This window comes from Oncorhynchus kisutch, linkage group LG16 (assembly GCF_002021735.2).
Source record: "Oncorhynchus kisutch isolate 150728-3 linkage group LG16, Okis_V2, whole genome shotgun sequence".
NCBI lineage: Eukaryota > Metazoa > Chordata > Actinopteri > Salmoniformes > Salmonidae > Oncorhynchus > Oncorhynchus kisutch.
In genome coordinates this window covers 47,274,513-47,289,512 of record NC_034189.2, presented here as the reverse complement: position 1 = coordinate 47,289,512, position 15,000 = coordinate 47,274,513, and the positions used below count along the sequence as shown (strand labels likewise).

General features: G+C 42.2%; 3 protein-coding genes across 4 annotated transcripts in view; all 3 read right to left on the bottom strand.

Annotated features, from left to right (window-relative positions):
* Positions 1-1,043, bottom strand: part of LOC116354013 (ephrin-A2) — a 25,350-nt gene extending 24,307 nt beyond the window's left edge. Inside the window, exon 1 of the mRNA XM_031792670.1 lies at positions 1-1,043. This exon is cut by the window's left edge and continues 626 nt beyond it. The gene's annotated coding sequence lies outside the window, so the exon portion shown is untranslated.
* A 4,898-nt stretch (positions 1,044-5,941) lies between these two features.
* On the bottom strand, positions 5,942-13,616 carry LOC109885943 (polypyrimidine tract-binding protein 1). Of its 2 annotated transcripts, none has more exons than XM_031792668.1 (17): positions 13,529-13,616; positions 12,793-12,849; positions 12,595-12,613; positions 12,035-12,077; positions 11,709-11,881; positions 11,335-11,481; positions 10,964-11,173; positions 10,739-10,849; positions 10,396-10,585; positions 10,174-10,248; positions 9,855-9,991; positions 9,159-9,192; positions 8,554-8,646; positions 8,363-8,452; positions 8,126-8,252; positions 7,966-8,043; positions 5,942-7,494 (listed from the first exon to the last, which is right to left on the bottom strand). In XM_031792668.1, exons 1-17 carry the CDS (start codon positions 13,534-13,536, stop codon positions 7,362-7,364), a joined length of 1,725 nt encoding a protein of 574 aa, XP_031648528.1. In that variant the 5' UTR covers positions 13,537-13,616; the 3' UTR covers positions 5,942-7,361. The 2 variants fall into 2 exon arrangements, with proteins under 2 accessions (XP_031648528.1, XP_031648527.1); XM_031792667.1 differs by having other exon boundaries at positions 12,595-12,679; positions 13,529-13,608.
* Positions 13,617-14,565: 949 nt separating this feature from the next.
* LOC116354012 (paralemmin-1) overlaps positions 14,566-15,000 on the bottom strand; it is a 19,081-nt gene continuing 18,646 nt past the window's right edge. Inside the window, exon 6 of the mRNA XM_031792669.1 lies at positions 14,566-15,000. This exon is cut by the window's right edge and continues 1,883 nt beyond it. The gene's annotated coding sequence lies outside the window, so the exon portion shown is untranslated.

The following is a 15,000-nucleotide window of genomic DNA, read 5'->3' as shown; positions in this document are numbered from 1 at the left end:
TACAGGAAGAATGTCTATGTTCTTGCCAGGGTCTGAGACTTGTCCTCCCTTATCCTCTCTGTACAACTTGTGCTCCCCTGAATATGACATCCAAACTAGTGACTTTCATTCTCCTCAATCTTAAGTCCACTGTCTGTTCATTGATGATTGATTACATTGATGAGACATTGTTATTATTTGACATATTTCTGTATTTCTATAAATGCTGGCGTTGATGAATTATCAGCCATCTCACGATGTCGTCCTGTCTCTATCGATCACACACTATCAGCACAAATAGAAACCTCTTCTCTCCACTCCTCTCCTCCACTCCACAATGAGACGCGAAGCCAAATCCAATCTGGGTTTAATGTCGTCTGGGGACCGAACATCCTGACTCCACTCAGCTCGCAGGGACTGAACTGTCTTCCGTAAGAGATATATTGGTTCGTAACAGTTTCCTCAGGGAGTTGTTTTGGTACTGAACACTTTCTTCAGTGAGAAATGATGTTTTTGGTGATGAAGGTTCCTCTGTAAGATGTTTCGGTACTGACCAGTTTCCCCATGAACAGATTCTGTTTCAGTACTGACCAGTTACTCCAGTAACAGATTCTGTTTTGGTGCTGAAGGAAAGATGTTTCGGTACTGGCCAGTTTCTATCTGGTCCTGAACACCTATTAAGGGAGTTCCATTTGAATATTCTTCAGATGTCTGTTCGGGTCAATAAACCACGACAGGTTAATGGTTTCCTCAGTGAGAGTGGCTGGTTGGGTCCTGTTATTGCTGCTCGTTTTCATCAGAGATCACCAGCTATCACGCTCCTCCCGTCCCAAGTTCCTCTTCTGTCTGTTTCTGCTGATCTGGATGTAAAATACAATTCGGCTTCATGGTCCACACTCCACAATGTTCTTTACGGATCAACACACAGAGACTGGCAGAGACACACACAGACTGGCACAGAGACAGACCGACAGAGTGAATAACGTGGCGATCCTTCCAACAGTCTCTCACGGTGACAACACTCCTCGTGGTGAATCTGATTCTCAGCTCCCGCTGCTGCCAGAATCTCCTTACTGCTTGTTTTCACCTCCTTCTCTTCCTCCCTCTCCCCATCCTCCCTCCCTCCCTCTCCCTCCCTCTCCCCATCCTCCCTCTTTCTCCCTCCCTCCCTCCCTCTCCCTCCCTCTCCCCATCCTCCCTCTTTCTCCCTCCCTCCCTCCCTCCCTCCCTCTCTCACTCTGAGCTGGCGGAGTCTCTCAGTCTCTTACCTCTGGGGACAGTGTCTGACTCACTGCTCTCGCGGCTCTGAAGCCGCTTAGTTCAGCTGTATTAAACTGTATGTATCCACATGTACATAACATGGGTTAGGATAATACTGACAGTGTTAGGTTAGATTATCACTGTCAATCCAGTTACTACATCTGTACAAAATGTGTAATCAATTAGTTACTACTCCTTTATTGTACAATTAAGGTATTACTACCTTTGTACTGTTCCACAATAATGTAGTTATCATTGTAGCGCATCTGTGCTGCAAGAATGTATATAATCAAAGTATTAAGAGCATTGCAATAATAAATACTTATCTGTATGAACAGACCTATATATATATACCCCCATCATAACCAATATAACCCAAATACAGCTGTAAAATAATACATCTACTGGCATACTGGGTCTGCTCTGTGTAATAAACCATTCTAACCATCATAACCAATATAACCCAAATACAGCTGTAAAATAATACATCTACTGGCATACTGGGTCTGTTCTGTGTAATAAACCATTCTAACCATCATAACCAATATAACCCAAATACAGCTGTAAAATAATACATCTACTGGCATACTGGGTCTGTTCTGTGTAATAAACCATTCTAACCATCATAACCAATATAACCCAAATACAGCTGTAAAATAATACATCTACTGGCATACTGGGTCTGTTCTGTGTAATAAACCATTCTAACCATCATAACCAATATAACCCAAATACAGCTGTAAAATAATACATCTACTGGCATACTGGGTCTGCTCTGTGTAATAAACCATTCTAACCATCATAACCAATATAACCCAAATACAGCTGTAAAATAATACATCTACTGGCATACTGGGTCTGTTCTGTGTAATAAACCATTCTAACCATCATAACCAATATAACCCAAATACAGCTGTAAAATAATACATCTACTGGCATACTGGGTCTGTTCTGTGTAATAAACCATTCTAACCATCATAACCAATATAACCCAAATACAGCTGTAAAATAATACATCTACTGGCATACTGGGTCTGTTCTGTGTAATAAACCATTCTAACCATCATAACCAATATAACCCAAATACAGCTGTAAAATAATACATCTACTGGCATACTGGGTCTGCTCTGTGTAATAAACCATTCTAACCATCATAACCAATATAACCCAAATACAGCTGTAAAATAATACATCTACTGGCATACTGGGTCTGCTCTGTGTAATAAACCATTCTAACCATCATAACCAATATAACCCAAATACAGCTGTAAAATAATACATCTACTGGCATACTGGGTCTGTTCTGTGTAATAAACCATTCTAACCATCATAACCAATATAACCCAAATACAGCTGTAAAATAATACATCTACTGGCATACTGGGTCTGTTCTGTGTAATAAACCATTCTAACCATCATAACCAATATAACCCAAATACAGCTGTAAAATAATACATCTACTGGCATACTGGGTCTGTTCTGTGTAATAAACCATTCTAACCATCATAACCAATATAACCCAAATACAGCTGTAAAATAATACATCTACTGGCATACTGGGTCTGCTCTGTGTAATAAACCATTCTAACCATCATAACCAATATAACCCAAATACAGCTGTAAAATAATACATCTACTGGCATACTGGGTCTGCTCTGTGTAATAAACCATTCTAACCATCATAACCAATATAACCCAAATACAGCTGTAAAATAATACATCTACTGGCATACTGGGTCTGCTCTGTGTAATAAACCATTCTAACCATCATAACCAAAATAAATTAATAATAAACGAACTATCCTAACCCAAACAACCCAGACCCAGCTGCATGTGGTCTGACTGTCTGACTGAATTATTCATAAGGTGGCTGTCTAGAGCATGCATGTTTAAACACACACCTCTCATCCCTCCGTCCTAGTCTCCTGTCTCGCTCCTCTCCATTTCTCTGCTGGTCTGGAGCAAGCATGTTTAAACACACACCTCTCATCCCTCCTCTACCCCTCCGTCCTAGTCTCCTGTCTCGCTCCTCTCCATTTCTCTGCCGGTCTAGAGCGTGTATGTTTAAACACACATGCAGGAGGATGAAGTAGCTTGTAGATGCTCTACACAACTCAACACACGAGCAGAACAGGGCAGAGCAACCCTGGAGCTGTGTGAGCTTAAGTGCCTTACTCAAGGGTGCAAAGGCAGTATGTAGGACATGGGATAGAGGCCACTGCCAGCAGCCCTCCGGCTGTCTGCTCACTCCCGGCAGATATTCCCCATGAGCCCTGGGATCTGAATTGGCAACCCTCTGGTTACTGGCCCGCTTCATATGCAGGATAATGACGGATTCGTTTTTTTTTACAAGGGCAGTTATAAAATATATACAGTACCATTCAAAAGTTTGGATGCACCTACTCATTCCAGGGTTTTTCTTTATTTGGACTATTTTCTACATTGTAGAATAAATGTGAAGATATCAAAACTATCAAATAACACATATGAATCATCTAGTAACCAAAAAAGTGTTAAACAAATCTAAATGTATTTTACATTTGAGATTCTTCAAAGTAGCCACCCTTTGCCTTGATGAAAGCTTTGTACACTCTTGGCATTCTCTCAACTAGCTTCATGAGGTAGTCACCTGGAATGCATTTCAGTTAACAGGTATGCCTTGTTAAAAGTTCATTTGTGGAATTTCTTTCCTTCTTAATGCATATGAGACAATCAGTTGTGTTGTGACAAGGTAGGGGTGGTATACAGAAGATAGCTCTATTTGGTAAAAGACCAAGTCCATATTATGGCAAGAACAGCTCAAATAAGCAAAGAGAAACGACAGTCCATCATTACTTTGAGACATGGTCAGTCAAATCCTGAAAATGTCAAGGCCTTTGAAAGTTTCTTCAAGTGCAGTTGCAAAAACCATCAAGCTCTATAAAGAAACTGGCTCTCATGAGGACCGCCATAGGAATGGTACAGAGGATAAGTTCATTAGTTACCAGCCTCAGAAATTGCAGCCCAAATAAATGCTTCACAGAGTTCAAGTAACAGACACATCTCAACATCAACTGTTCAGAGACTGCATGAATCAAGCTTTCATGTTCAAATTGCAAAGAAACCCCTACTAAAGGACACCAATAAGAAGAGACTTGGTCCGATGAGTCTAAATTTGAGATTTTTGGTTCCAACCACTGTGTCTTTGTCAGACGCAGAGTAGGTAAACCAATTATCTCTGCATGTGTGGTTCCCCCCCGTGAAGCATGGAGGAGGTGTGATGGTGCTTTGCTGGTGACACTGATTTATTTAGAATTCAAGGCACACTTAACCAGCATGGCTACCATAGCATTCTGCAGCGATACTCCATCCCATCTGGTTTGTGCTTAGTGGGACTATCATTTGTTTTTCAACAGGACAATGACCTAACACACCTCCAAGCTGTGTAAGGGCTATTTGACCAAGAAGGAGAGTGATAGAGTGCTGCATAAGATGACCTGGCCTCCACTATCACCCAACCTCAACCCAATTGAGATGGTTTGGGATGAGTTGGACCACAAAGTGAAGGAAAATCAGCCAACGGGTGCTCAGCATATGTGGGAACTCCTACAAGACTGTTGGAAAAACATTCCAGGTGAAGCTGGTTGAGAGAATGCCAGGAGTTTGCAAAGCTGTCATCAAGGCAAAGGGTGGCTACTTTGAAGAATCTCAAATAGAAAATATATTGATTTGTTTAACACTTTCTTGATTATTACATGATTCCATGTGTTATTTCATAGTTTTGATGTCTTCACTACTATTCTACAATGTAGAACATAGTACAAATAAAGAAAAACCCTTGAATGAGTAGGTATGTCCAAACTTTTGACTGGTACTGTATATTGAAGAAAATCCAACTGTGTGGGCGGGAAATTACTATTTCATCACCACCACCAGACCCCTACGGTTATAAATGGGACTTGAGGACTGAACAGAAGGCATTGTCCTAGGAGTAAAATCACAAGAAAATGTCACAAAGGTGATGTCAGAGATAATCACCAGGGCCCAGTTTTTCTAAAGATAACTGAAATCCAGATAGCTATCAGATAGGATTAAATGCATAGATAGAGAATGAAAGAACATTAGTTCAAGTCAATGAATCACCTGTTCTATTCATTTTATTTCTATGCATTTAATCCTCTCTAATTGGTGAAGAAGTCACCTCTGTATCAGTGGGGAGAAAGTCAGAGCGAGAAATGGCTCCACCTAGTGCCATATTATTTTCCTGGATAGTGATGTATACTGTATCCCTATACATGGCTCTGGCTCCACCAAGTGGCCATACAGGGATTGACCAGATTCCCAAGCCTATCAGAAGGCAGAGAAGCTTGCTTAAAACCTCTCAAATCCTTTCAGATCTACAAGTGTGCCTATAGGGAGTAGGGGCCAGGGGTAGTGCCTTGAGACTAGGGGGCCATTTGGAAATCAACAAACATCAAAAACACAAGGCTGTGTTCCATTAAGTTTAATTTCTTTGTGATACAAAACTCATCTTTACAGCCCCCCAGAGAAAGCTGGCATTACCTTTATAACAAAATATACATGTTGGAATCAACGTTTGTTAACTATATATCAAAATATACATGTTGGAATGAAATGGAATCTTTAATCCAAATCACTGTGGTACAAAAACACTAAATATAGACTGACAAAAACCCTCCCACTGCTTCATGACATCACATCCTGTTGATCCCGGACCCCAATAAAACCCATAATGGAAAATAAAAGCGACAACCATTACCAGGGGAGGAATACAGAACTACATCACAGCTATCCACTGTGATATCATCAACTAGGTCAACATACAGTATATATTCATGCTTAAAGTACTCACCAACAGAGGAATTTAACTGTAATTAAAAAGGAAAGGGACAAGAAACCAAATATCACAAATTCAAGGTATAACTCACTCAAAATTACAATTTTTAAATCTAGTGGCTGACTGATTAGGTATAAAATGAAAACAAAATCAAATCCCTAAAGGCGATTTGGACCATAGAATCAAACCAGTGTGAGAAAAGAGAGTTTAGAACGGTGTCTTTTAAACTGACATGGATCGTTGAAGTAGCAGGGGTGGTAGGTACTTTGGTCCTCAATAACATCAACCATCAATAGCTACATGAAACCGTTTATGCTACAGAAGAATCTCTAGCAAAAGCCATATATAGACAGTCAGTGCCAGAACAAAGGTAATAAATACGTTTGTGTTGTAGGCACTAAATATCTACGGCTGTATGAAATAAAATTGGAGTATTGCATGTGTGTGTGTAAAATAGTAGGGGTGAAGTAGGCACTAAAGACTAAATGCTGCATGATTTTAAGTGGCACCTCTGGAGCAAGAATTAAGACTTGATGCGCAGTGACTGGTAGATATCAAACGGTATAGAAAATGATAAGAGTATAGAACTACTAATGTTACAAAAATACAATGGAATGCATAGTGTACATCTAGAAATCAAAAGGGAAGACCACAGCCATATATTTCAAATCAAATTATTGATGTTCAAAGAAAACACTTATTTGAGAGTCCAATCTTATAAAATCAATGTAATAGCATGGAAAGGCTAGCCAGCTGGTCTGGTTAAGGCACTAGACTGTTGCAGAAAGGCATTTTGTTAGATCAATATGACTAGTGGTGAAGATCCCAAGGACAGACAGTAGAAACAGGAAACATTAATCAATGGAATATATTTTTTTTTAAGTATATCAAATGGAAAAAAATAAAACATTGTAACCTAGAAACAGAAAGACTAGATGTGCATTCTGAAGAGTATAGAAACAGAAATACTAGATGTGCATTCTGCAGTGTGTAGAAACAGAAATACTAGATGTGTATCTTGGAGAGTTGCGAGTTTCCCTCCATAGAAGTAGAACTACTAAAATAAAATATGAACCGATTATATCCATAGTAAACGTAAATAATTGTGTAAAAATAATGATAAAAACATTTTAAAAAGAATAAAGGAATGATTAAGTGTCTCGTGTGGAATAAGACTTGACATACAAACGACGTGGAAGGCATTCTGATGAACAGGTTTGGTCTGTACTCTGTAGTTACAGGTGTGTCTGTACTCTGTAGTTACAGGTGTGTGTGTATGATTGTGTTAGATGGTAGATTTGGAGAAAGACACTCTGAGGTGGTGGTTCTCTCCCAGGTCATGGTTGTGGAACTCGATGAGACTCTCAACAGCTTCCTCCACTGAGCTCATCTGGATCAGAGCCATCTTACGGTCCTTCCTATACACACACCAGGAAAGAGGATTCCCCATTACGTCAGGTAGTGATGCCATAAAGACTAGAACATCATCAGGTAGTGATGCCATAAAGACCATTCCACCACTGGGTAGTGACGTCATAAAGACCATTACATCGTCAGGTAGCGATGCCACAAAAACTATTGCATCATTAGGTAAAGATGTCATTAAGACAAGCACATCAATTACCTCAACTAACCTGTACCCCCCCCCCCCCCCCCCCCACACACACTGACTTGGTACCGGTGCCCCCTGTATATAACCGTGTTATTGTGTTTTAGTCTACCTGGCAAATATTTTCTTAACTCTTCTTGAACTGCACTGTTGGGTTAAGGGCTTGTAAGTAAGCATTTCACGGTATAGTCTACACTTGTTGTATTCGGCGCTTGTGACAAAGTTGGATTTGATCATAGGTAGCGATGTCATAAAAGTGTAGTTGGGTGTTGAGACTTACTGGAAGAACTTGAAGGCTGTGACTGAAGCTCCTGAACTGCTGAACAGTGCCTTCAGATCCTCCTCCCCTACTGCAGGACTAGAGAGAAAGAAAGCATTAGGAGAAAGCAATAGGACACTCAAACATAAAGGGGATGTTGTGTGTGTGTGTGTGTACGTACGGTATGTTGGAGAGGTGCAGTGTGCCAGAGGGAGGGTAGATGTTGTTGTAGTTTTTGGAGCCAGGCTTCTTAAAACGGTGGAGAGGAGAGGTGGCATAGTCCTTAGTCAACCCCTGGTCCTCATGGCCTTGAATAGGATAGAGTAGAACATGTCATGACACAACAGTAGGGGATGTTAGACGGCCCATATCGTCTCTGGGCAGCTGTGTGTTTAGACATGGTAGTGTGTGTACATACCTTCTCTGGGCAGCTGTACGGTGGTGTGTTTAGACATGGAGACACGTAGAGACCGACCATGGAGACGCACCCCGTTCAGGTGGCTCATCGCTGAGGAGAAGACAAGCCCGTCAAACAACAGAACACACGTGCTACTAACTACTGCAACGCACACAACAACACACAGACGTACGGTCCCATACACACAGTACCTAGCTGAGCCTGTGTGCCATCAGCCATCTGGACCAGAGCGTTGTCCTTCTTATTGAACAGAATCTTCACTCTCATCACGTCGCCATACACACCTGGAGAACACACACACAGGTTAAAACACAGCACACACTCCAAACCAGATGCATTTTTCATGAAGAAAGAGACTTAGTTGTAATGTCAGTGTTGTAATGTGATCGCCTTGATCAACAGCAGACAGACTAGACTACTGTAATGCCCAGACAACAGGTTCTATACCACCACACTACTCAGTTTCTGGCCATTGAAATGAAACGACTGATTCATGTAAAGGAGAGCTTGGATTTCTGATTCAGAGACAGATCGACCAACCAACAGGCAGACAGACCACAACATGAAAACCAGCCCAGGTAACAGATAGTTAGATTCAGTACCAATTGGTAATTAAATATATATATAAAGTGAAACAGATTAAAGAATGATAAAATAATAAAATAAATATTTAGGTCAATATAAGGGTAAATGAAGACTGAATGAGGTAGGTACAGTGATGATATAATATTATTGGTAACAGTAGGTAAATGTAAAATCTAAAGTCATAAAGGGAAACGAAAGGCTGATAACATACCAAAGAGAATAAAGAGGCAGTTTGGTGTAACGCTCTTTATAAACAGCAGGGGGAGGTAGAGGAACCAGGGAGGGGGAGAGAGAAAGAGGGAGGGGACAGGGGTAAAGTGGGGGAGGAGAGTGGAGTCAGGGATGGAGGGATGGAGTCCAGCAGTCAGCAGCCAAGAGGTCCACGGGAGGATCACATGGAGGAGGGAGAGATAAAGGGAGAGAGATAGAGAGAGAAAGATGAGAAGGATGAGAAGACAGACAGTTGGCAGAGGAGTGAGTTTTTATAAAGGGCAAAGAGCAGGATGAGATGGGGAGGGAGAGAATAAAAAAAGAAAAGGAGGTAAAGAAAAGAACAAGGTCAGTAAACACAAGTGTCTAAATTAAAACACTGTCACTATGGCAACATTAGGAGGAGAAAAGAAAGATTAACAATGCAACAGGTCAGATAACACAGTACAATAACATGGGGGGTGTCTATATATAAGGATTATTGTGTCTCCAGCAACTCAAGAATAGACAAAAGGGAAGCCATGAAATGGAAGATAACAAGACTGTTCGTTCTAAACTGTGGAGACACCCATTTAAAGGGCCCAGGGGAAAAGTTGACTCTGGTGTGCTTGTACGATAGAGAAAGGGTGTACACTGGTGTGCACACTGGTGTGCTTGTGGGTGAGAGAAAGAGTGTGTGGGTAGTAACAGTCCTGACCTCTGGGTTGAGGTTGCTGACCAATAGGACGCCAGCTTGTCCTCCTCCACCGCCGAGGGCTTGCAGGCCGAGACGACTAGCGGCCATGCCCCCTGGACCCATACCGAATGACGCCAAGGCACCGGGCATAGACAAACCTAGACACATACAAAGAAACACACACGATATCTCAAGCACCGAGGCCAACCTGTGCAGCTGGAGTAGACCGACCGATGATTTGACAATGTAGCAATAGCTGTGTAATAAACGGAGTAAGAACAGGTTTGTAGTAGGCTACAGGTAGAGTGAACCAGCTGACTGTGTTAATGTGGGGATGTACCGGCAGCCTGTTGTAGAGTGAAGGCCTGGGGGAATCCGTGTCCATAAGGAGATGCTGAGATCAGACCTGGAGACCCTGGAAAGAGATAGAAGGTGGGAGAGGGAAAAAGACATGAATCTAATTTCAGTGTGAGTTTGAGTCTCCAGAAGAGCACCCTGGTAGCTACGTGCTAGCTCCTGGCACAAAAAAGTTTGAGAAACACCGGTCTAAAGTGTGTGTTACCGAAGGCGGCAGCAGCCATCGCGTGCTGGTCCATTCCAGGCTGAGGGTTGTGTTGCTCTCCAGTAGAAAGGTCAGGTCTGGTGTAGTCACGGCTCTTATCGTTGTTAAACTTCACGTTGAGGCTGGTCAGCTTGGAGAAACTCACCCTCAGAGTACAGCAACCATTATAGATGTTCTGACCGTCTAGAGACTACAGAGACACAGAGAGATTAGGGGTGTGGAAGTTCAGGCAAGTCCATTTACAGCATCTATTATTGATGTTCTGACCATCTGGAGACGGCAGAGAGAGAGAGATGGAGAAAGAGGTTTATTAGAGGAGGGGGGGGGGGGGGGGGGTACGCACCATTTTGGTGTGCTGTGCCGTCATGGGGTCAGCGTATTGGACCAGGGCCTGGAACTGGTTGTTCTTAGTGAAGGTGATGATCTTCAGAACAGACCCATACTTGGAGAAGATCTACAGGGGAGAACACACACAGGTTACATCCCTTCTGCAGGCATTTTGACAACAAGCTAAAGAACACCATTTGAACACACTCATGACTAAGAAACACTGGAGGAGTGTGCGTACCTGGTGCAGGACTTCCAGTGTGACGGGGTAGAAGAGGTTTTCCACTATGACTCTAAGGACAGGGCTTTGGGTGGCCATGCCTCTGGCTCCCATCTCTCCCCCTCCAACTGACATGGTAGCACCCATTACACCCCCCATACCGGACATGGTAGAGCCCAACATGGTGCCACCCTGGACAGCATTCACCGCCTGCAGTGCTGCCTGGACTCTCTGGAGGGGAGGACAAACATACACTGTTATTACATTGTCCTGTGGGCACTATGCTGTAACCTCTGCATATGACAAAGAAACTGATTTGACAAATGTGCTACAGGCATACAAGTTAGTGAGTCTCATATTGGTATGGGTTAATGGTGGAAGTATCCTCTTACCACTTGGTTAGGTGAGTTGTCAGTCTTGAGTTCCTTGTGGTTGCTGTACTGCATGAATACAGGCTGCTGTCTGATGAGGGGGGTGACCGTAGCGTAGTAGTTCACCATGGTCTGAGCCTGGTCCACAGTGTTCATCTCCAGGAACGCCTACACACACACACACACACAAGATCAGCCGGGTGTGTGAACCCCTTTAGGGTAGAGGATCTGTAGTGTGTGTGAGAACACCTTTATGGTAGAGGATCTGTAGTGTGTGTGAGAACACCTTTAGGGTAAAGGATCTGTAGTGTGTGTGAGAACACCTTTAGGGTAGAGGATCTGTAGTGTGTGTGAGAACACCTTTAGGGTAGAGGATCTGTAGTGTGCGCGTGTACCTGGTTCTTTCCCTTCATCATCAGAAGGTTGGTGACCTTCCCAAAGGGCATTCCCATGCTGATGACCTCAGAATCCTGGATGTCCCCGGGCAGCTGGCGCAGGTGGATGACACGCGATGGAGCGCTGGGGCTCCGCATCTCACCTTTGAACTTCTTACTGTCATTACCGTTGGCTACAAACACAGACACCTTTTTAATTTAACTTCTTACCGTTAGCACCATTAACTACTACAGAACAGCACAGAACATTCTGTTTAACAGACATTGCCATTTGCTACTAGAGAACAGCACAGAACATTCTGATTAACCATCAGCTACACACACACCTGGGGTCATGATGTAGGAGGAGAAGAGTTCATCAGATCCCCTCTGGAAGAGAAAGGAACATTCACAATGATCATAGCCACATACATCATGGAGACAGAGACAGGCCTAGCTGGGTTGTATTCACTAAGCACTAACTGGAAGAAAACATGAACATGCTCAATAACAAACTTGTTTCCATTTTCTGTTGCAAAAGGTTTTGCTATGTGCACCAACAAATACGACCTGGGTAAATGTATTAACAGAGTTATGGCTGGAGAGGAGCAGTCTGTCAGACAGATGGTCTTGCTCATACAGACTACAGTTAATGAAACAGCTCTGTGTCAGTCAGTCAATAGTGCTCATGTCTGGAGTGGCCCAGCAGCCTCACTCCATCTCTCTACAATACAGCTACTGTTACAGCCAGGCTAGAAAACTGACTGGGACAGAGAGACAATGAGAAGACACTTATGCTAACAGCCGGAGAGGAGAGAGACTTTAACCAATATTTTAGCACAGAAGACAGGGGTAAAGACCTAGAGAGAAAAATCAGGAATAAAATTGTGAATGAAAAGATGCCTACCTTGGTACCCACTGAGACACTGGGGAGAGAGAGAAAAGGAGGGTTACTCATTTGAGTTACTCCAAAGAGGGCAGGGTGCATTTTCCTAAAAGATCAACCAATAAGCAAATCAGCAAATCACTCAAAATGTTACATTACATTCTAGATTGATTGTAAATGTTAGATTGGTTGTAAATATAAAACTATCAGCAGACTTACTCTATGTCTGTGACGTAGCCAGGTCCCATAGGATACAGATCAGCATCTAACTTGTGTCTGTTGAGACAAAGGGGGGGGAAATAGAGGAGACGAGGAAATACAGGACGAAAGAGCGAGTTTAGTTACTAACTTTATGAAGTTCATTGTTAGCTAGAAACGGAATTGACTCGTGAAAAGTTGTGAAAAGTTGCGTTAGTTCACTTCGTTGAATTGAAATGTCCCCTGACCAGCTAATAACCAGAGTTATTCGACAATTCAACCTAATCCCGAACACACGACATTCGCCTTCCACAAACACGAGCGCACATATGGAATGCGGAAACTAGCTACAAAGACACGTTGATTCAAGATGGGCGTTTTTTAAAACTACATTTGGCAATACTTTAAAAGGTGGTTATTTTTCGTCTACATGAAAAACTGCAACTAACGTTTTTATTGTTATTTGCAGTATAATATTTTTTTTTTAAATCAACCCTTAAGTCTGAACTTCAACTAGTTCGCATCTCTTCCGGACACGCTCACGCGCAAACAAATGCTAACTAGCTAGCCTTGTTTGAAAGTCTCAAGCATCATCTCGTCTCAAACTAAACGTTGGAACTACTAGAAAACACAAATATAGTAAACAGATTCCATAACAGCATGGCTGTATATAAAAATATATATTAAAAAAATAAGTCAAACTACGGTTAGATTATTTCCGTTTCTTTTCGACATGAAACTACATCTTTTCACTCACCCTTCCATCGTTCGATATAATCCACAGGTCTCTGGAGCGGCGGCAGGTTTCCTTGATTTTCATACAAAATGGCTGAACTCACCGAGGCGTTCGTTGATTGGTCCAGATACTTGGAAGAACCCGAAATGGGCGGGCACTTACACCTAGCATCGCAATTTGATTGGCTCATTAAAGGGTGGGTATAACATTCTCTTAAAGTTCTCGGCCGAAACTTGACCAAAATAACTGTGAAACCATACCATTGCTTTGCATTTGTTTACCTGAAAAAATAACGAAGAATGATTTTCATTGACACACATTGATTTATTATGTTCTAGTATTGGATAGCTGACTCGCAAACCTGTGCAACTAAACAACGAATGCTGCTTCTTTCCTGTTTCACAATCAGTTCATGTAGTTCAGAAAATACAAATTCCATACAGGGTTGTAGTTCATGCACTGGCCAACAGATGGCATAATTAGTCTATTACAGGGCTGACTGAGGAGGAGCAGCTGTGTGATTTCGTTAACTTCGGGACTCTGAACCAGACCTGCTGGGTCAAAATGTCAACGTTCTTCATACTTCAGCAGCAGATTAGCTGGATACAATGGAAACCAATGGAATTGTCATCTAGGTACAAACTCCACGCTGGGTAATCAATCAATTATTCAAAAGCATTTCACATACTTGACCCATGTGTTTTTTGCTTGTTTTTGTTGTTGTTGTATTAAGTGGTTTGAAACAGTTGTTACTATTTCCAATGCATAAAAAAAGCAGAGGTAATCTATGGTGTGTGGATCTGACCCATAAACGACCCCAACTAACCGAAGACCATCACACTCCCTGGTTCCAGCGAGAGATCTGTAATCTCTCTCTCTCCCCCTAACCCCACCTTCTCTCTCCACCTCCCTCTCCCCTTTCTATTTCGCTTCATTCAACCTATCCTCTCCAGTCTCCCTTCTCTCCCTCCTCCCTCTCTCATCCCAGACCCCACCCTTTCTCTTTCCCCTAGTGTACACTGTAGAGCAGGGTAATGGAACACACAGACACCAGAGAGTCTCTGGGAATGGAAGGTTTATTCTGCTGACGACAGGTTTCACCTTCCCTTCGATCCCAATAGAACCCATTATTACATTCATGTTAAGCAATATGCCGTGATGATGGATATAGTTATCAATGATACTGATCAGACCTGATGAGGAGTATTACGATCAATAACAACACTAATCAGAGTTAGAGTTAATGCTACATCAGAAGATTCAACATCACTGACTCAACAAAATTCACAAGCATCAGCATTAAAACAATCACCGGGCTTGACTCAAACAGTGAATCAGCCATCCTTTACATTTATAAAAAATAAAATAGTGAAATGTGTTTATGAGTTGCACAGTGTCATAGTGAGTCTAATGAGGAGATTAGTAGAGATGAATAGAGATCAATAGATTACTAGATGTAAGTAGAGTATAAATGACTTGAGATGATGAGATAG